The 24041-nt window shown below is 30.7% G+C and overlaps 1 protein-coding gene across 3 annotated transcripts in view; it reads right to left on the bottom strand.

Annotated features, from left to right (window-relative positions):
* Window positions 1-6784: 6784 nt before the first annotated feature.
* LOC143047923 (cGMP-inhibited 3',5'-cyclic phosphodiesterase 3A-like) overlaps window positions 6785-24041 on the bottom strand; it is a 106549-nt gene continuing 89292 nt past the window's right edge. For all 3 annotated transcript variants that reach the window (XM_076221269.1, XM_076221270.1, XM_076221271.1), the window contains exons 7-13: window positions 20410-20600; window positions 17449-17652; window positions 16032-16193; window positions 13690-13870; window positions 12761-12841; window positions 8435-8586; window positions 6785-7672 (exon numbers count right to left, since the gene is read on the bottom strand). In XM_076221269.1, the coding sequence (XP_076077384.1) occupies window positions 7565-7672; window positions 8435-8586; window positions 12761-12841; window positions 13690-13870; window positions 16032-16193; window positions 17449-17652; window positions 20410-20600 (1079 nt within the window). In that variant the 3' untranslated portion in view covers window positions 6785-7564. The remainder of the gene's footprint in view (window positions 7673-8434; window positions 8587-12760; window positions 12842-13689; window positions 13871-16031; window positions 16194-17448; window positions 17653-20409; window positions 20601-24041) is intronic.

The following is a 24041-nucleotide window of genomic DNA, read 5'->3' as shown; positions in this document are numbered from 1 at the left end:
AAAAACTTTACAGTGGCAACCCCTAGACAGCACAGCATACGGATATTGAACATCCTTCCACAACCTTTGTTGGATAGTACCTCACTAGACGCGCTCAAGCAGGGGTACTGAACTGCGGCATCCCTTAATCACACCATCAGACTGTTTTTAACTTTCATCTGTAAATATTTCCTTGCACCATTGTTGTCACATCCAGTGTGGGCAATAGTGCGATAATACTCAATTAGAGGACTGCACTGTTTTGGAAGAAGAAGATGCTATATCTGTTTTGTTATTTGTAACGTAGCTTTCCGTGGCAAATATTCCATACATGTATGAGACTAATATTTAAGTTCATTGTCCTGTAAGATACTACTTCTAAATTATTTATTCAGTGATTCATGAAATGGTTTACACTTTTCAGGGCATCCCTTTTATGCAAGATTTTCCGGGAATTTAATATGCCAAAATCTTTCTGGAAACTGAACCTCACATATGCATTCTCCAATCTATCTTGCAAGTTTCAGTTTAGTTTTTATAATGCATATCATGGGCGGGGACTTAAGTTGTCCAAATGAAAAATCAAATTATTTGTGAGGACTGAAGGGTAACGATTGGGTAAAAATTAAACATGGCATTGCTTTAGGCAAAATCTTATATTTTGAATTAGAGTTATCCTCCTTTGTTCATTATTGTAAATCTATGTAGATACCGTCTAAGAAACCATTTTCTTAACAAGTATAGTTATTCATATGTTCACTATTTTGTAAACTTAGATATCTGAGTCTAATAAATTATATCAATATTAAATAGCATGACATTGATTTGATTTGATCTAAAGATTGTTCACTTCTATGCACTATGAACTCTCAGTGATAAACCCTGGGAGATATCAATCTAAAACAACATAAGGGTTTTGATTAAATGCAATCTTTAACCTAAAAACTCACTTATTGACCTTTGTATCTTACAACTGCTAAAATACAAGGTAAAATGTAGATCTGGATAATTCACCAGTTCAATGAGTTGTAAGAAAACTTTGTTAAGAGAGATAACTTTTAAAAGAAATCAATGGTTTGTAGTGTAGTTGTTGTCATTATTCATTTTTGTATATTGAAGTAGTTTCTTCAAAGCTTTCGTTTTCTAATAATTGTTTTTCCGTAGTGTTTTATTTTGTCTATTTGCATGAAGGATTTCTGCATAAATATTTCATGAATATTAGGAAGAATATCTTATATATTTTGGCTTATATTTTCCTTTATTTAAACTGTTCTTATTCATACCAACAATCTCTGCTTCTTCAATTACAGAGATGACATAGAGATTTAATACAAGAGTGCACACACTGAAAAATGTCTCGCCTTCTTTACCAATCATTGATTTTATGTTGATAGTCCTAAATGCAAAGCTTTATTACAAATGTCACATAAACTTAACATTAACCAAGAAAACCAAGAAAACCAAACATTGATCAATGAACCATGAAAATGATGTCAAGGTCAGATAAACATGATAAACCATGCCATGACCACCAAAACTTAACTTTGTTCACTGATCCATGAAATGAGGTCGAGGTCAAGTGAAAACTATCTGACGGGCATGAGGACCTTGCAAGGTATGCACATACCAAATATAGTTATCCTACTACTTATAATAAGAGAGAACTTAACATTACAAAAAATTTTTACTTTTTCTTCAAGTAGTCACTGAACCATGAAAATGAGGTCAAGGACATTGGACATGTGACTGACGGAAACTTTGTATCATAAGGCCTCTATATACAAAGTATGAAGCATCCAGGTCTTCTACCTTCTAAAATATAAAGCTTTTAAGAAGTTAGCTAACACCGCCGCCGCCGGATCACTATCTATAACTATAACTTTTTGTATATATCAGACCATTTGTGTTTTGTGTGAATGTTATACATTTGTCATTTTGGAACCTTGATTTTGAAGCTTGATGTGCAATAAGATTTTTGCTCATTGTTGAAGGCCATACCATGACCACAATGCATAAATTTGAGTATTTTTACCTCTAAAATGTTATGGCCTGTGTTTGGCTTAAACAAAAACAATAAATACAATCAACTTGTATCACTTTTATTGACTGACTCAATAATTATCTTCTCTCTAGATTAAAATCAAACTTTTTATTGAACATTTAAATTCTAATATTTCAACAAAGATTTTGGATATCATAAATATTTGGATAGAAGACTATATACAAATATCACAATAGGTCTTGATACAGCTATACAAAAAGGTGTCTAGAATGATGCTAGCATTGATAGAGTTATACACATAGGTGTCTATCCATGATGTTAGTATTGGTTACATGTTATATCAGATATATGAATATACAATGCTGTTATCACGGAAACAAATACATTCGCATTAATCAAATTACCAATATTTGTAACTATAATTTTTCATCTGATTTTGAAAAGCAATCAGATACAATTCTATACAATCATTATTATTATTTGTTGGTGCCAAATTTTGTGAATTGAAAATTGTTTTATATTTTTATGGTTACTTGATTTCATGATTTTTGACAAATTCTGCAGTGCAATCCTATTGAAAATTCATACTTCCTTAAATACTTAAATTTATGGTTCATCTAATGCAAAAAAATGTTCATTCATGAAATCATAGCAAAACATGATGGTTCTTAAGGGAAACATGATCTGAACTCATCCCAGTTTTAATAACTTCAAATAATTAGCGGTGTTAACAAAAAATATTGAGAATGAAAGTAGATTGATATTGTATTTCTAATTATAGCTTATTATTAATAAGTTACTTTTTTTCATATATAGTTGGGTATTGCAAACCATGTAATTTCATTCTATATTTAACTGTAAAATGATGTTTACAGGTTGTGTCTACCACCTGACAACTCACTGACCAATCAAAATCTATCAATGGATGCTAATATACATTATAATTCTATATTTTATGGATGGAAGTATTTGATAACTAACAAATACAAGACACCTGTCTGATAGCCATGATCAAGTTACGGGAAAGGTCGCCAAGCCTATCTATATATACAAAGGTTGCGTGGGAGATCATGACAACTTAGCAACAAATACGAAAATAACTATACACAACAATTACATGATCATCAGTTGTCATGGAGACATGATAAATCCTGACCAATCAAATTTCATATATTAGGAATTCAAATTACACTTCACTCTGGGACACAATATAGTAATACATATTGTATAAGTCCCTGATTACTTTTATAAATAGAATTTACTTAAACAAGATTTTACAAAAATAAAAACATATTGATATTATAATAAAAAAGGTAGAATAATATATAAAGTCTTAAACCGTTCTCATGATAGTAACTTCATAGAATGAGAGAAGTCTGATAATGCAACAAAAAAGGAGAGAAAGAAGCACACAGCTCTTATATTGTTTTTAACCATCTTTAGGTATTGATCAAAACCAATACCCCATTAAGACAAGAATTCTTTTAAACCAGCAATCTCAGAATACCTGTGTAAAAAAAAACGAACCTGTCAATATACTGATATTATTTTTTGGTGTTTGATAGATATCTGTCTTATATAGGCATACCACATCTTATATTTATACTGCTTTTATGTTGTATAAAGTTTCAGCTTGAAATAGGCATAGCAAAAATCTTTAAAGTAAATTATCATGTAATAGGCTAAATAAATCACCTTACTACTGAAATACCTACACTAACCGATTGCTGCAGATCAAGCATATCAGCAAACAAATGTAGACATTACAACCAACAGGTATTATAAACCTTGATGAGTTAAAATTTGTTTATTTCTTAGACATAAGCTGTTGAAAATATTTTTTTTACTTCTGGTCTTAAAATTAAAGACTAAGTAGTATATAAATAAATAAATGTATATAACTGTGTTCTTATTGGTCACAGAAGAGGTAGAAATCTGCAAAGAAAATGGGTTTCTCTGCTCTAGTATATAAAAGTCAAAATAAATATAATGTTTAGCCTGGTACTCACTGTTTCATACAGAGTAATTGAATTAAGAAAAAAACCAAAGTAAACCAGTTGTTATAATTTACATATCTTTACTTGTAACCCTTAGTGACTAGTCTGTGTGACTGTATTCATTCTTTCTAAATTTTCTATTAAAAATAAATTTTGAAGAATCAGAGTCAGAACAAACTATTATGCAACCTAAATAAATAAAAGATCTTTACTTATATACCCTGTATTAAATAAAATCAGATCTGCCTATGATATACAAAAACAAAAACAAGCAAGCTGATGCATTACCTGAGAAAAATAAATTTTTGATTAAAATGAGGTATTAACGGGCTAATTAAAACAATCACATACAAGACTTTTAGATACTTTCTTAAAATCGATGGAAAAACATGAAAATGTAGTGACTTGTTGAGAGTAAAATATCAAGAGTTCTGATGGAGAACATACTATACAGTATTTCAGTAAATAATGAGCTATACTGTGAGCAAATGATATGCCTGTTCCCCAACTGATTGTAAAATAAAGGGAACTAACTTTTATATCAGTAAATATTTTAAATGGAACATGTATTGTATTAAATCTGAAAAATGTCTAATTTTTATCATTTTTCATTATTCTAAAAAAAACAAATGTGAAAAAAAATCTGAAAACAAAAACTTACCTGTATCAAGCCTAAAACTGTGTAAACATTTTAACAGATTCAGTGAAAGTAAACAAGTGTCATCAAATAATAAGTGGAGAAAACAATTTTTTTTTTTTTATCAACTCAGAAACTGTGAAAATTTTATGGGGCTTACCAGTACTGTTGTTTCAATACTTTGATGATCTGAAAGTTTTAGAATGCAATGAAGTGGCTATTTAAACATAGGTGAATGTTTAAATAAGAATTGATGAACAATCATGGATTGTCACCTTGCAGACATATAAAAGAAATGATCTAGGTCTTATTTGATTTTGATACGAAAATAAATTTTAACATCCACTGCTTAAACAACTGAATATTTCTTATGCTTGTGGTTAAATGTGCGTTTTCAATTTGTTTGAACTACAGAATAAGCATGGCAAAAATCAAGCTAAAGCAATGATACTAAAGATTTAATTATAGTGAAAAATGCTGTGTTTTAATTATCAGAAACAAAGTTTTATCAAGAGATGAAACATAAACTATCCTGCTCCTGACAAAATAATTATTGAATATTAATAAAAACATATATATAATATAGGACTATATATCTTTTGAACTGTTAAAAATTTTAAACAATTCTCTTAAACAATTTACAATAATCAGGATCACAGTGACCTTAAAACTAACATCAATATGTACAAATATATACAATATCAATAAATTATACATCTTCTGTCATAATGTTTACATATAAAATGGATTTTGAGGTTATACTAAACGAGTATTGTCAGCAGTCAACGGTACGGTACAATGGCGGAAATCATAATTATGTAAAATTGTGAATGAAAATGGGGAATATGTCAAAGAGATAACAACCTGACAAAGGAGCAGATAACAGCCTTATGTGCATTTTTATTATTATTTTAAAGTGCTTTTACAAATATGATGTATTTATCTAATAAAATTGAAATAATAAGAACTACCCTATCAGGTTAGCCTTAAGGTAAAAAAAAAAAAAGGGTCATCCTAGATAACTTAGTTTGGAAAATATTACCGGTACTTATGTATGAAATTTCTGAAAATGGATTTTTTTTTATAAATTTTAAATTTCAATAGCGTGGCCATCAGTTTTAACATTAAATATATAAAAGATAACAGAATTTAAGTTTCCATTGAAAAGCATTAGGCTGGAAAAATAAAAAAAAGAAATGGAACTTGTCTGATTTAAAATTTCATAAAAAAACTGATTTATTGAAAGATCAATTATAAATTTATAAATCTGAATATCAAAATCCTAAAACAATATTTTCTATATGAGGCAACTTGAATAAAAATTGACTTATTTTATAAAAATAAAGTTTGTAAATATAAATCAAGCTGTTCAGTTGTGTTGAATATGTTCACTTGTTACTAAACATCAACAGGCAGTTGTATCCCTATGTTACTTTCATATACATTTAAAATAAACCACCAACTTCTTTACTAAATATTAATAAAATTAGATGTGAGTTTTATTACTCAGTTAGAGGGCAAAAAAACAACCCCAAAAAACATTGAAAACAATTTCCATACTCTGTGACATTGGATACTTTGAAAAGTGATCATTAAAACGAAAAATATTTCAACATAGAGGAAAGTATACATAACAAAACAACAAATTATTTCATAATTTCTTCATGAGATGAAGTTGGTTTAGAACAATTTAGTACACACAAAACACTTGTATGGACGTTTGCATTGGGTGCTCTGACTAAAAGTAGATATAACATAGAGTATAGCACCAAATTTCAGCATTTAGATTTATATGATTAAAACTTTCTACCCAGAACAGCTTTATATTAAACAAGTTTCATTTATTATCCATAATTAATATATAAAATGACAATCAATTTTCCCCCTCTATTTTGTTTATCGTTCATTATTAACAGCGGCATGACAGTCATACAGTTTATCAACTCTTCTTTATCAATATAATGAATCTTGAACAATAATATGAACTCAGTTTTCAATTATAACATATGAAAAAGGGGGAGGTAAAATATCTTATTTTTCAAACTAGGAAAATTTAATTTATTCAATTAGTCTATTTATTTCAATATATATATTATATATATATATCTCTGGACACAGAATCAGGAGTATCCCTTACCTATGAATGACTGAAGATCTAAATGGAAATGTTCCCAACAAACTGTTCCAGGCAGAAAAGACACAAATTTGGAATTAATTGTAATATAATATGAGCAAGATTTATCTCCCTTCAACAGTCATAAACAGAACATGAATCAATTAAATGCAGAATATGGCAAACATATGAAAAATAAACAACTGAGTCTTAACTGTCTAGCTCTTAGTTTTTTTCACTTCTAGAACTATTTCTCCTTTTCAATAAATCATAAAACAATGCAAGAAACTTCTGTTAAAACAAAATATTTATATTGGCCACCATTGATGTGTAGCCACCAGACAACATCTATTGACCATAAGATCAGATTTTCACATCTGTAACAAGTATCTGTATTGAAATCTTATAACAATATATACATTACTGGAACCAACATACATATAATAAATCTATGTAATCAATGATTCTGCACAAAACTAGTTTCTTGAAACGGATATGTCGTCCTTTACACCTTAACTCTTGGTGGTGCTCCTAGAAAGGAGGCGTATATAGAGAATACATACATACACGTTTATGACCCGTGAAAATATTTTTCTCTACAATTATGAAATTTCCTTGTGTCTGGAAATTTTTCTTTAATGTTGATATCTCATCTTATGCTCTATTCTACGTGTTGTCTGCTTGAGTAAATGGCAGACATGACAGAAACAATGATACAAAGTCAGCAGAGATCAAGCTGAGTCAACACTTCTATTAAATATTTGTATATATCTAATTGGTAAAGTTTTTATCGCAAAAAAAACCTAATTTCCTTTGGTATATTTTTGAGTATTTTGTCATTTCTCGTCCTTTTTTTGTCGTGTTGGAGTACTTGGAGCACTGGGAGAACTGTTTGCAGAATGGGGAGATTCTGTCTCCTCTTTTATTGGTTCCATTTCGCTCTCCTGGAGAGAAAATAAAAATCAAAATATTAAGTATATATGTTGTTCATTTAATAACATAAGATGAGGGTGCTTTCAAAATACAAATGCAATAATTCGTGGAATAAAACCAGATAGTGCTTATTCCATATAAAATATCCAACAGTTAAACCAAATGTTGAAGTTCAGATTGTTCAGGGCTCTTTTTGTTCAATGTTTTTGCCTCAACTTTAAATGTCCTTCTGTGAGGTTTTCTATTATTCATGTTTTGTTCTCATGAACATTTTGCTCAATGTATAGCATGAGATATAGTGTAATTCATGTCTTAATTTACTTTGCTTTCTTCTTGGCACCTTAGAATTCAAACTGCCGTGCCAAAAAACCCTGATGTTTCCCAATTAAACAAGTCATTTTACTTTACCATTAATACATAGACATATTAACATAAGAAGTTTTAGAAGACCTGAATTATATTCAAAAACATGATGATGATGCGAGACAAAAAAAATAATATAGATAAAAACATTTTCTGTTGCCCTGTTTTCAGTAACATTTTTGAAAGTATATATACAATCATTTTCATAACAGCTTAGACAAAACAGATAGCTGATGACAAACATGTTAAAGGTAAATGATTCAGTATTTTTACCAACTTAAGTATTGAGGTTGTCTACGCTGTTGTAAAAAGGATTCCATTATCTTTATCTAATTATTTTGTTAGGTTGCTTTCTCTGTTCATTCAATTTCATAAATCTAAAAATAAACTTGAAAAAAACTTTAACATACCTGTTTTTCAGATTTTATTTCAGATGCAGACTTTTGTAGTTCTTCTTCTTTTATCCTAGCTACCCAGAATTCATGATTTTCTTTCATGTTCTTTGTCAATAGGCAATTAACTTTCCTTGGTTTCCTTTTAATTTTTGGGTGGTTTATGGCTTCTAAAAAAAGACAAATATTTTTATTTTATTTTCCAATGTTATGGTGATAACAATTATTACTAACTAGAGGCTCTAAAGAGCCTGTGTCGCTCACCTTGGTCTATGTGAATATTAAACAATGGACACAGATGGATTCATGACAAAATTGTGTTTTGGTGATGGTGATGTGTTTGTAGATCTTACTTTACTAAACATTCTTGCTGCTTACAATTATCTCTATCTATAACAGTACTTTCTGTGGAAAATGTTATTGAAAATCTTCAAATTTTAAGAAAATTGTTAAAAATTGACTATGAAGGGCAATAACTCCTTAGGGGGTCAATTGACTATTTTGGTCATACTGACTTATTTTTAGTTCTTACTTTGCTGTTCATTATTGCTGTTTACAGTTTATCTCTATCTATAATAATATTCAAGATAATAACAAAAAAACAGCAAAATTTCCTCAAAATTACCAATTCAGGGGCAGAAACCTAACAACCGATTATCTGATTCATCTGAAAATTCCAGGGCAGATAGATCGTGACCTGATCAACAATTTTACTTCCTGTCAGATTTGCTCTTAATGCTTTGGTTTTTGAGTTATAAGCCAAAAACTGCATTTTACCCCCATGTTCTATTTTTAGCCATGGCGGCCATCTTGGTTTGTTGGCCGAGTTACCGGACACATTTTTTTAACTAGATACCCCAATGATGATTATGGCCAAGTTTGGTTAAATTTGGCCCAGTAGTTTCAGAGGAGAAGATTTTTCTAAAAGATTACTAAGATTTACGAAAAATGGTTAAATCAACTGACCATTTTGGTCATGTTGACTTATTTGTAGATCTTACTTTGCTGAACATTATTGCTGTTTACAGTTTATCTCTATCTATAATAATATTCAAGATAATAACCAAAAACAGCAAAATTTCCTTAAAATTACCATTTCAGGGGCAGCAACCCAACAACGGAATGTCCGATTCATCTGAAAATTTCAGGGCAGATAGATCTTGACCTGATGAACAATTTTACTCTGTCAGATATGCTCTAAATGCTTTGGTTTTTGAGTTATAAGCCAAAAACTGCATTTTACCCCTATGTAGCTATTTTTAGCCATGGCGGCCATCTTGGTTGATTAGGCGGGTCACCGGACACATTTTTTTAACTAGATACCCCAATGATGATTATGGCCAAGTTTGGTTAAATTTGGCCCAGTAGTTTCAGAGGAGAAGATTTTTCTAAAAGATTACTAAGATTTACGAAAAATGGTTAAAAATTGACTATAAAGGGCAATAACTCCTAAAGTGGTCAACTGACCATTTTGGTCATGTTGACTTATTTGTAGTTCTTACTTTGCTGAACATTATTGTTGTTTACAGTTTATCTCTATCTAAAATAATATTCAAGATAATAACCAAAAATAGCAAAATTTCCTTAAAATTACCATTTCAGGGGCAGCAACCCAACAACGGAATGTCCGATTCATCTGAAAATTTCAGGGCAGTTAGATCTTGACCTGATGAACAATTTTACCCCTATGTCAGATTTGCTCTAAATGCTTTGGTTTTTGAGTTATAAGCCAAAAACTGCATGTTACCCCTATGTTCTATTTTTTAGCCATGGCGGCCATCTTGGTTGATTAGGCGGGTCACCGGACACATTTTTTAAACTAGATACCCCAATGATGATTATGGCCAAGTTTGGTTAAATTTGGCCCAGTAGTTTCAGAGAAGATTTTTCTAAAAGATTACTAAGATTTACGAAAAATGGTTAAAAATTGACTATAAAGGGCAATAACTCCTAAAGTGGTCAACTGACCATTTTGGTCATGTTGACTTATTTGTAGATCTTACTTTGCTGAACATTATTGCTGTTTACAGTTTATCTCTATCTATAATAATATTCAAGATAATAACCAAAAACAGCAAAATTTCCTTAAAATTACCATTTCAGGGGCAGCAACCCAACAACGGAATGTCCGATTCATCTGAAAATTTCAGGGCAGATAGAACTTGACCTGATGAACAATTTTACCCCTATGTCAGATTTGCTCTAAATGCTTTGGTTTTTGAGTTATAAGCCAAAAACTGCATGTTACCCCTATGTTCTATTTTTTAGCCATGGCGGCCATCTTGGTTGATTAGGCGGGTCACCGGACACATTTTTTAAACTAGATACCCCAATGATGATTATGGCCAAGTTTGGTTAAATTTGGCCCAGTAGTTTCAGAGAAGATTTTTCTAAAAGATTACTAAGATTTACGAAAAATGGTTAAAAATTGACTATAAAGGGCAATAACTCCTAAAGTGGTCAACTGACCATTTTGGTCATGTTGACTTATTTGTAGATCTTACTTTGCTGAACATTATTGCTGTTTACAGTTTATCTCTATCTATAATAATATTCAAGATAATAACCAAAAACAGCAAAATTTCCTTAAAATTACCATTTCAGGGGCAGCAACCCAACAACGGAATGTCCGATTCATCTGAAAATTTCAGGGCAGATAGAACTTGACCTGATGAACAATTTTACCCCTATGTCAGATTTGCTCTAAATGCTTTGGTTTTTGAGTTATAAGCCAAAAACTGCATGTTACCCCTATGTTCTATTTTTTAGCCATGGCGGCCATCTTGGTTGATTAGGCGGGTCACCGGACACATTTTTTTAACTAGATACCCCAATGATGATTATGGCCAAGTTTGGTTAAATTTGGCCCAGTAGTTTCAGAGAAGATTTTTCTAAAAGATTACTAAGATTTACGAAAAATGGTTAAAAATTGACTATAAAGGGCAATAACTCCTAAAGTGGTCAACTGACCATTTTGGTCATGTTGACTTATTTGTAGATCTTACTTTGCTGAACATTATTGCTGTTTACAGTTTATCTCTATCTATAATAATATTCAAGATAATAACCAAAAACAGCAAAATTTCCTTAAAATTACCATTTCAGGGGCAGCAACCCAACAATGAAATGTTCGATTCATCTGAAAATTTCAGGGCAGATAGATCTTGACCTGATGAACAATATTACCCCTGTCAGATTTGCTCTAAATGCTTTGGTTTTTGAGTTATAAGCCAAAAACTGCATTTTACCCCTATGTTCTATTTTTAGCCATGGCGGCCATCTTGGTTGGTTGGCCGGGTCACCGGACATATTTTTAAACTAGATACCCCAATGATGATTGTGGCCAAGTTTGGTTAAATTTGGCCCAGTAGTTTCAGAGGAGAAGATTTTTGTAAAAGTTAACGCAGGACGACGACGACGACGACGACTGACGACGATGGACGCCGGATGCCAAGTGATGAGAAAAGCTCACTTGGCCTTTCGGCCTGGTGAGCTAAAAATAGATAGTACTATATTTTACCTTTTTATCTTTTTTTGTGCGAGTAGTTACATGTTTAGTAGAATATTCACTGGTTTTTTTTTTGAAAGAATATCATTTGTCTGTTGTTTTTTTTTTTTGTTAGAATAATATTTGTCTGTTTTTTTTTTATAAGAATATTATTTGTTTGTTTTTTGTAGTAATATTATATACCTTATTGTTGGGATATTTGCATGTTTTTTTTTTTGTTATAATATTATTGGCCTGTTTGTTGGAGTATTTACCTATTTTTGTTTGAATATGCCTATTTTTGTTGGAAAAATTAACACGTTTGTCATAGGAATATTATTAACCTTCTGAGGAAATATTTAACTGGGAATAATTACCTGTTTTAGTGTAAAAACTCACCTTTTTTGTGGGAATAATAACCAGTTTTTATTAGATTTATTAGATAATTCAGTTTTTATTAGATAATTTACCTGTCTTTTTGTTGGAACATTCACAAGTTTTTTGTTGCCATATTTACGTTTTTGTGGAAATATTAACCTGTTTTTGTGGAAATATTAACCTGTTTTTATGGAAATATTAACCTGTTTTTGTGGAAATATTAACCTGTTTTTGTGGAAATATTAACCTGTTTTTATGGAAATATTAACCTGTTTTGTGGAAATATTAACCTGTTTTTATGGAAATATTAACCTGTTTTGTGGAAATATTAACCTGTTTTTGTGGAAATATTAACCTGTTTTTATGGAAATATTAACCCGTTTTTGGGGAAAGATTAACTGTGAATAATAACCTGATTTGTGGGAATAATAACCCCTTTTTTGGGTAGAAAAATAAGGCGATTTTGTGTATATATTTACCTGTTTCATGATCTTCCTCATTATCATCTTCATTATCTTCACCTGTGATGTCACATATCTCTGTATCTGAATGTCCGGAAACTAAAATAAACAAAACACAGTCATATTTCTTCTACTTTACATCAAAATAACAAATAATAATAATAACAATACTGAAAATTCAGGAATTATTGCATGCATTTATTATTGCGATTTTGTCATTTAAGACTAAAATACGATTCTCATTTTTGCAATATTGAAAAAAATCCTGTTTAATTCAATTAAGAAGTTTAAGTTATTGCGATTATAACCCTGTTGCAATATTCGCAATAATAAAAACATTGAAATGATTTCTGAATTTACAGTAACTAGCAATTAGCTGCCATATTGCTGCATGTATCAAATAATTCTTAATCTCATGAATCTGATATCAGTATTCAAATTCATTGGACCACAATGAAATATTTAGCATGTTTATCTGACATAAATGGAATAGCATTCCCAGTATGATAGTAGATACCCAAGTAGTTGATTCTTAAATAAAACACATATTCACAAAACATTTGAAGAGTGTGAACACTTGGGCTGGGGATAAAGCATCCAACTGCAGGAGAATAATAAATAAACTTAAATAGTAGTGAACTTTGTCTGTAAATCTCCACAGTACAATATTAGCAGAAGGTTTGCTTTTTCATTATGTTTTTCTTTTGCATGAAACATATCTACCAGTGGCCTATAATTGCTTACATCCCCTTTATTTGAACTTAAGCGATAGTTGTCTCGTTTGCAACCAAAGCTCATCTCTATATTTTTATGTTATTATGCAGTTACAGGATTATGAGATTTGAATAGAGATTTTGTCAGTTAAAATAAAAAAGAAAGTGATTTAGCACAGTCTTAACTAAAATTCAATTCTGATTTATTTGAAATGTCACAGTTACCAAACTTACCATCCCCATCACTGTCAGGTTCATCCACCCATGTCCCTGGCAACAGACCAGCTGTTACTAAGGCATTACACAGTGGCGCCACTAAATGGTTTATGAAAGTTTCCTGTAACTTAGCTAGCTGAGGAATCTTTCTGTCCATATATGGAGAAATTGGCATCCCCAATCTGGCTTCTTCATCTCCCTGTAATATAAAAACAGTTTTAAATACAGGGTACAAATCAATAGGCCTCCTTATCCAATCATGTTTGTAATCTTTATTTTGATTGGTTAAAGTCAAAATATTGAAAACTATGGGTAGATGAAATTTTGGTTATCTTTATAATAGATTTAACAAAATTAAGCTTAAATGCATTATATAATGATGATTATAATGTATTATGAATATACGTCTGTCTTTCCAACAAATCTTTGCATGTTCACAAAACCTAAATCTGCAACATTCAAGTACAGTAAAGTCACACCAAAAGACATTACATAAGGTTAACAGCCCACTAATGACAATATAATGAGAACAAATGAATGCTAAATCTAGTTATTGATATCTACAGCTTTCCTCTAAGTATTATACATAGAAAAGATCATTTTCCCCCACACAATGTCAAAGACATATCTTGGAAACCAGATATAAAGTTCGTTTTTATCATAAGTTGCAATGAAGCTATCTAAAAGGTGACAATTTTTTTTCTTTTCTGATGTGTAATTAATGGTTAGTATTCCATGCCATTAAAACACTTCCTTAAAGGTCTGAAGAACTAATTTCAGCCTGTCAGTGAAATGAATCAACAGAATTCTCAGCATAGTGGTTTGAGTTTAATTTATAATGTTATTTACAACTTCATTCATCTTCCACTGTTATTATGTTGTTACTCGGAAGTCATTTTAGTATTTCATATTCAATCAAGATTATATGTTTTCATTTTGTCCCTATTTATCTTCTCAAACTATAAAGTACTTTTGTACGACACATTTTATTGATTGTTGGTATTTTAACCAGTAGTAGAACTACTTATACTACTTGGCCACCAAGGCCCCAGGACACATTTTAAACATTAACACTGCTATCTCATTTCATTAAGACCTTTACTGGAAAAGCTAAAGATTTGCAATGTACATTATAGAACATGAATGAAATCTAAATCATTCCATTTTTTTTCATTTTCTCAAAAAGTGAAAATTAAATCTGCAGTACCGAGAAAAGAACTGTTACTAAGGAGATGCCAAGTAAAGGAAGTTGTAGTTCACTATATTACAATTTAAAACTAGAAAAACAAGAAACATGTCCTTATGGCACCATGCCCTGCTTGCTCTATTAAATTTTCCTTTTCAGTAAGCAGTGCACACATCTGATAATAATATGGCCATGAATTGATATTGAATTGATATTGAACTACCTGCCACTACTGGATAAGGGTCTGCTTGCTCTCCCAGAGCATCTGAGATAACCCCCAAACTATGGTCTGGTTTGTGTAGCAGTCTTCAGTTTTAAATGTAGTTTCATGAACATGTTTTTTTTTTTTTTTTTGCCTTTTGTTTGTAGCCACCGTGTTGTTAATATAAATAAGAAGATGTGGTATGATTGCCAACAAGACAATTTAACTCTCCACAAGAGACCAAATGACACAGAAGTTAACAACTATAAGTCACAGTACAGCCTTCAACAATATCTTGACTTTAATTTTTTGGAATGTTCCCTTGATATCTTCCATTTAATCTTTTATCTAAAGAACAACCTGGTTTCACTATATCAGTTCCATGTTTAGTGAACCATGAAGTAGAGGGTCAATTTGGCATATGATTTATAAACTAACTTAACCAAAAACTTTATCCTGATATTAGATGACTAACAGAGAAACTTATGAATAGACAAACATGAAAACAAAATACCCTCTACTATTATAGGGGATACAAACAGATTATTATCCTCTACTATTATAGGGGATACAAACAGATTATTACCCTCTACTATTATAGGGGATACAAACAGATTATTACCCTCTACTATTATAGGGGATACAAACAGATTATTACCCTCTACTATTATAGGGGATACAAACAGATTATTACCCTCTACTATTATAGGGGATACAAACAGATTATTATCCTCTACTATTATAGGGGGTACAAACAGATTATTACCCTCTACTATTATAGGGGATACAAACAGATTATTACCCTCTACTATTATAGGGGATACAAACAGATTATTACCCTCTACTATTATAGGTGATACAAACAGATTATTACCCTCTACTATTATAGGGGATACAAACAGATTATTACCCTCTACTTTTATAGGTGATACAAACAGATTATTTAACTAAACGTCTACACTGATTACAGACCTGTTCATAAAACTCCTCTGATATTCTAGTTGTCCAATCATGGTGAAGTTTCCAAGTTTTAGCAGGACCATTTATATCTGCTATTTTAATGACCATTTGCATGACCAGGAGACGATCAGTTTCAACTGTCCAATTAATGCCTGGTGCCTCATCATCATTGGCCTGTAAGATATATTAGAAATTCTAACTTTGGATAGAAATAAGTTCAATATTCTTAAAACAATAAAATTACGCTGGTGGTGGCTTTTTTTTTATTACAAAGGTTTCTGAAGCACAGCTAGTATTCAATACTTAGTTAATGACATAAAGCAACATTAATATCCTAATTTTCAGAAAATTAAATGTTTGTAAATTATCAAAATAGTAAAAAAACATTTTGCATTTTTAACAGAGATGACCACATCCAAATTTGGCTAATCTTTGGAATTTTTTTTAATGTTCTAATGTTTTGATTTGTGAGCTAAGGATAAGTCTTATAGGAACTAAAATTGCCTCTAAAGAACAAAATCCCATGACGACTGTTTGTCCAAGCAATAGAACTAAAAAACATCAACCTGAAAAAAATATGGACAAGAAGATTCTACATTTTTACTTTGACCAGTCTGGTAGGAATCTAGGTTGCAAATATGACCAACATACAACTTTTGTACTACTCTATATCTTTATTTCATTGTTACATTTTGAAAGATGACATACATAAGTTTTAACTTTCTAACATTGGTTATTAAAAACACTCTCAAGATCAAACAAATTATGATGTCTTCTAATAGTATTTAATTAGAAGTTTGAGTGATATATGATCTTGAATCTTTTGAAATAGAAATCTGAATTTTCTTTCATCGCAATATCACGAAATAGATGAAAAAGGCCTTAATGTACGACATCTTCCTCCTGCTCTTTGAAACTGACAGTAACTATATGTCAATAATCATTTTAGTCCACAATATTATGTAGACCAAGATTATTCCTCTCTCATCATCCTAATGGTTTTATATAAATAGGTTACTGAAATATAATTCCCGTATTTAAAGGTGAAACAAAACTTTTATATTGGACCATCCAAATCATTTTTTGACTCAAAGGGTCTGGTCCAGTTTTTTTTAAAGAGGGGAGAGAGTATATATCACAAATGATTGGATATATAGTGCAGAGCAAAGCAAAGTGGACAAAAATTTAGGACAATTTTAAAAGGGTAAATATTAAATATTTTCTAATCATGAAATTGTGTTAGCCCTATTCCTAAACCCACTACCAACTCAACAGTATATAAAATCTAATAATCCTTTCAAGAAAAGATTTTTTTATTTTGCTTTAAATTCTGATTCATTCATAGAAATGTGTAACCTATTTCTTTTCTCAAGATATAAAATATATACACTATCCCATATAAGCACTTCTTAAACTTGTATTCATTCACCTTTGCATTAAATTCTGCTAAAATCTCAAAATGTCGCTTTAAATCTGTTGCCAGGATTAGTTCTATTACAAGGAATCGGAATCTCTTAAATTCTGCAGGTTCTAACGCAGACAGGAAGAGACATTTAGGATCACTTAATAAAAGTCTCCAGGCTGCAGCGGCATGATGGTTTTCTAATACTGACCGATCGTTGTACATGACAGCCTAAAATGCAAAAAAATTGTTATGAAAGTATTAAAACATTATCTTATTTGTGCTAGTAGGGTCTTCAGTTTCTGCTTCACTAAAGACACCAACTACAAAACAATGTTTTACACTGCTAGCTAGAACCTCATTGACATTGATATCAACCACAGACAACAGTTAACAGAAACTAGTACATTGTTAATTTTTAATGAAATAGTAATACTACTTTAAAGTGTATTGTCAAAAATGTGGTAAGCAGTTTTATAAATATGCATACATCCTGTAGAAAATATTAGCAGTTTTAAGGGAGCTGGCTTCTCAGTTTCAAAGTAATTAACTTTTCAAAACACTAGCATATATTGATAGGGGATAAATAAAGGAATCAAAAGAGCAAAAAAAATATATAGGTCACCATGCTTGTTTTCGAGATATTAGCCATTGAAATTTTGCCGGGAAAATGTTCTCTCTTGACTCTTCATAGCTTTATCATTGACAAGTTAAAGTCTTCAAAAACTATTAAAAAGTAATTAAAATTTTATATAAGACTTTAACAGACAGCTTATCATTATACATGTAAAAGAATTATAAAAAGAAAATGGGGGTCACCGGGCAAATTTTGTTAAGGCATTCAAATGGATAAAACCAGAGGATTCCGAAAATCTAACCAAAATTCTAAAACATGACAAGCGAGCTTCCTTAATTAACACAAGTAAAATCAGCAAAAACTAGAATCATTATACTGAAAAGTTCATCAAGTTTCTTGTTTGTCATAAAATTTAATCTGTTAATTAGCTATAAACAGCACAATAACATAAATATATTCTTTACGTTAAACATCTGGTTTATGACGGACATGTCTATTTTTAGTTAAATCAGCATCAGTGTAGTTCATTAAGGTAGTTGAGGCCCGTTATGCCTGTAAATATTTCCTGTTTTCTTGTTTTTCTTTTCCTACATATCAGTTCCTAATTATCAAAAATCAATGTTTTTCTACTGAAATTGGTCAAGACATCTATCTAAATCTTTCTAACATCAGATCACCTGCAGTGTTTTTGATTACAATATGGAAATTCTTAATAAGTTTATCAATAACTGCTGAAAAAGGACTTTGTTGTTTACAAATCATATAAATTTCTAATAATAAGCAGAATTTGAATACTTCTTTACAGTACAAAGTGGGAGGGAATAGTTTCAACAGCACAAAGACAAGGCTTAAATATCAAAATGAATGATGCAAGCCTATAAAAGACAAAGACCAGTGCAGAATTAGTATAACATGTAATCTGAAGACAAGGCCATGAGATCTAGTAAACCTTTGTACATATAAACTTTAAAATGAAAAGTTAACAGATACTATGAAAGGACATTCATATGCAACTCGTCTAGCTACACCAGTTGTAATGGAGGCAACAAGAAACAAGACACTATATCAGATGTCAATCAAACAACATAAATAAATATGTGTCAAAAAGCAGCTTGCAAGTGTTTAACAAAATTCATTGAACTGATTGGTTAAAATACAGACATTTATCTGGGTCCACGATAATATTTCTTCATATGATTATCAATAGAAACTAACAATTTTATTATTGACATCCATTTCTGATTACATCATTTTAACCGAGTTTGCTTTACGGTAAATTTCAGGTTATTTTGCATTGGAGTTGGAATCATGAAACCATATAAACAACTTACAAAAGAAATAATAAAGTAGGACATTATACAGCTTTATTTAGTTTTTTTGGTCTATTGCAATGTTATTTACCTTGATTCTTAAACACCCAATTATCAAAGTTTAAGTGAGGGCACATTTAATGTTGATATTAAATGTCTCATCTGAAATTATACCTGGTTCTAGTTAAAGTTTGGCAGTAATGAATAATATAGAGTACTCTAGTTGTTGAATGTTATATAAATCTTGACAGGGTCATGTAAACTTCCATTTTATTTTCTTCAGAGTTTTGAGTTCCATGAATAAAATTAAGAACTTTAAAAATTGACACATAATAGATTGAATCTATTTGACTGATATAATTTATTTGTTAAATATTCATTTGTTTACATAACTTAATTATAAGTATTTTGGTACCCATTAGACATGAGCTGATTTTCTAGACCAGTTCTAACTCGGGGTCATAAAGCTTACCATTGTTTATTATGGTCCATATTAAAATATCTAACTTACTGATGGCAATAGTTATTCATCATGCTATAGTTTTTAGGAAGATCACTCAAACCCCAATCACACATATTTTATTTGGCCTTACTGTTTGTAGGGTTCTTGGTTTTTATTGAAAACCTCTACATCAGGTTTTAGGAGGGAGAATGACTGAAATCAACACTACACATGTTTTATGGTCAATGTCACAAATGTTTTCACCCATACAATGTTTCTATGTCTAAACTCACAAGAATAAAATTGAATTGAAATGGGGAATGTATCAAAGAGACAACCAAACCAGATAGAAGAATACAGTAAAAGGCCAAAATGAATCTTCGACACAGCAAGAAAATCCTGCACCTAAACTATCAAATCTTGTTTTAAAAGGTTTGTGTTAAAGTTTAGGATTATCTGTTTTAACATGGTCTTGCTTCATTTGACTTTGTTTATAAAATGTGCTTTAGACAAAATTCTCCAATTTGCTTGCTGTGATTGACTGAAATGAAGCAACAAAACTGTCAATTTACATCTGTATGGCAGAAATATATAAAGGGTTTCCAGTAATGAGGAAACTCTCATTATATTATTCAAAGCACCATAGTACAGCTATTTACCTGTGGTGCACTTGTTGCTACCAGGAAGGCATTCGTACGGCCTGGATGATCATAATCATGCATGGCAGCGGCAGTATATAAAGCCATTAACTCCAAAGCGGGAAAGTTTCCACCCATAATTCCATAGCTATCATCTGCCGCAAAACTGTTCGCTCGATGTGTAAGGTTTGATCTGTATAAAAGTTCTGATTCTGAAATAATTAAAGCATGATATTAGCATATTATCATATCAAACCAGAAATTAAAATTAAAATCTTAGTAAAGCTATGTTCTAACCTTCTAATGGATTAGAACAAAGAAAGGGGTATAATATGTGGGGTTCGAAATTCTAAATGCAACTGATAACAAGGAAATAAATAAAACAACACTAGTACTTTACAATTTATATAGATCTGAAGTGCTGTTCTGCATTTTACTGTCACTCTCAACTTAATAGGAACAATCAGTTCAGTTTATTTGAAAGTCTGAGATGTATAAGAACTGAAAGAGTTGTAGAGCTTTATAACCTAAATAAATCTAAAAAAAAATCCCAAAATTCATATAAGGTCAACTTTGCCTAGATTGATACCTTAGTTTCTTTATAATTTCTGATTTTATACAAACAGACAATTTTCAATAAGTAAGGTTTGTTTTACAAGCTGAACATGTCAGTTCCATAGTACTGACTACTGAGTTGATGATATAATATGTTAAACTATTGTGTTTTGTAAATTTTTCATCGATTAAAAATATTCCTATTGAACTTTCAAAAGTGCCATCATGGCTTTTTTGTCAATTGACGTCAGAGTTTGGTTTCTATATGAATGAACAGCATTCAAACACGAATTATTATATAATAATACAATATAACTTTAACAATGTTACAGTCAGAAACATCTGTTGCTAATGGGGAAATCAAAAGTTTGAAAAAAAAGAGGAAGTACTGTAATCAGTCTTTTGTGTTGAGGTGCAATAAAAGTGCAGTAAAGTTAAAATTTCTGTAAATCACACAACATATGTTTTGGCTTGAACACCTTAGAAAATGCACCACAACAAACTCTGTCAATTATTGAACTAGTGAAGTGGTAATCAATAATGTGCTGTATTTAATTCATCAATGTTTTAATAACATGAGGAGCCTAATTATACTCAATGAATGAACACTTTCAATATTACCATATTGAAGTAATCGATACCATTTAATACAAATTAGTCAATGATCAGTTTGATTCAAATCTAAACAAGTTATTAAATCCATCAAACTGCGAAAATATATACATGTATTACTAGTACCCATAAAAGACAAGACTGTTGGAGTGTTAAGATTGCAATGCAGTCTGTTGTATAAAAGTTACTGTCAGACTGTAACTTACAAGTCAAAATTTCTGGCATTTTGTGGTTGACAAAAACATTTGGTTGCTAGAAATGCTATTATTTTCAATTGTAACACGACGATGTGGATAAAGGAAATGTGGGGATTACTAGACAGCAATTTAACAATGCAACTTCATCAAAAGTAGACATCTAAAAAACATCTGAAAAAAGTTGCAAAATAATATGAATCAGATAACTAGTCTAACTTTGTTAAACCTTTTTGTTTGTTTGATAATATTTGTACTCTTATTTACTGAAACCTAGAAAATTTTCAGCAGACCACAACACTCTTATTTACTGACACCTAGGAAAGTTTCAGCAGACGACAACACCAGCTGTTCATTTTCTAAGAACAAACTTAATTCAATATAACAACATTCTATCTTCTATAGCAGGACGACAGTACAAAACAGGTCCCTTAACTGACACAATGTATTGTCGCTGTCAACATAATCAGTGTTCTCGACAAACTTCAGTCGATCTATCTGATTTGTATTGAATAGGAAGCCATTTCATCTTCCTTTAGACAGTACAAAATAATTTGGTGAGGTTGAAAAAGATTGCTTGGTTAAACATTGTTGATTAATTCAGACACTTGGGGTTTCATCCAGGGATTCCAATTTCTCACTTCAAAAAGTTTAAGAACATTACCAATTTCCTGAAAATCAAATTTCTTCCTGAACAAAATGATCATTATTAGCAAGCTTTACACAAGATATGTGCATTTCTTTACCAAATGATGTAAAAATTTAATCATTTTTTAGCAGAAATACTATTTAACGTGAACTGGCAAATGGATTATGGAGTACATAACATTGCCTCTGTAGAATTAAAGAAAAAAGTGCTTTAAGTGTCAAATAATGAATATCAAAAGCTGCCATTGTCCAAATTTGGAAAGTAGAAAAAAAGTTACATCAAAGTCTAGAGTTCTGACCAATTGATTCACCCAATAATTATTTTCACCTACAGGATGCCCTCGTCATCAATGACATTAAACATCATATATACCTATTTGTACTTTAGTATGTTAATACGAGTTTGTCCTAGAGTAATATCGTCTGAGCCTTTGACAAATATTAAAATAATCAACAAGATTGACAATATAAGCCCTAAGAATTTTCCAATCAACCAGAAAAAGATATTTCTTTCTTGGAAAATATTTGTCATAGTAATCAAATGATTCACACAGCATTAACAAACCAATACTCTGAATGAATAGAAAAGTTTTATGGACATAATATGATATCACATTAATTTGCTTTTCCATTTAACACAATATCTCATATCTTAATTTGGGGTTTACCACTGAAACTTATTGATATCTATAAATAGTATGTGTTAAGTCTCCCAATAGGTTGAATGGGTTCACAAATATGGTTATCTGGGCTTTACTTGTTGAGAGGTAAGATACATGCTGAGAGTATGCAGAGAGTTCAACAAATTGTCTTCCTTCTACAAATAAAAGAACAGCAACCTCTATAAAGAAATATAGACATGGAATCTGATGCCACAGGTTGGAAGATTGCCACATTCTTGGCATGTATAAGATTCTTTAAATTACTATGTTAGGGGTCCATAGGTGACATAGTGTTACTATTATGAAGAAATATAAATGACATTTACCATGTACGGTGTTAGTGTTTGTTTCCATTGTAAAATCAAAATTTTTTTTAGATTTCAGGAAAAAAAATTGGTTTACTGTAAGCATAAACTAGTTTTTCTTCTTCAGATGATGGAGGTGTTAATCGTTTAATGTTTCTCTAATTTTATTGCACAACTTAAATCAAATACTAAGTTGTAAATTGTAAAGTGTTTTATTCTTCAATCAATTATTTTTATGTATTATCCATAAAATCAAGTTTAATCTTAAACCGTGTCCTTTCATTCCTATATCCCTATGATAAGCAAATCTCTACTGATTTCCTTAAACAATGAATAAGCATACTGCAAAACACTTATGTCTATTTAAAATAACCTCAAATTAATATTAGAAAGGCAGACTTTTTATTTGCATGCATGACGTCAAACTTAAAATTCTGTAATCCATTTGAAGAGATAGTATCTTAAAAGTACTTATTCTGACTTGAATCACTCATCTATATAGGAAGAAAATCCAAAAAGAGTAAAAGGAAAATCCGTAAATTTGTTCTAACACTTGAAGACCTTAAAATAATACTTGTTATTTTTTTCAACAGCTGAGACGCACATTTCAAACAATTCAATCATTTTCAAGTGATAAAAAACAATGTTAAATTGACAAAAGCCAATAATATATAACA

Source organism: Mytilus galloprovincialis, chromosome 10 (genome assembly GCF_965363235.1).
Source record: "Mytilus galloprovincialis chromosome 10, xbMytGall1.hap1.1, whole genome shotgun sequence".
NCBI lineage: Eukaryota > Metazoa > Mollusca > Bivalvia > Mytilida > Mytilidae > Mytilus > Mytilus galloprovincialis.
The sequence above is the reverse complement of the archived record's forward strand: the minus strand, read 5'-3'. Positions and strand labels throughout refer to the sequence as shown.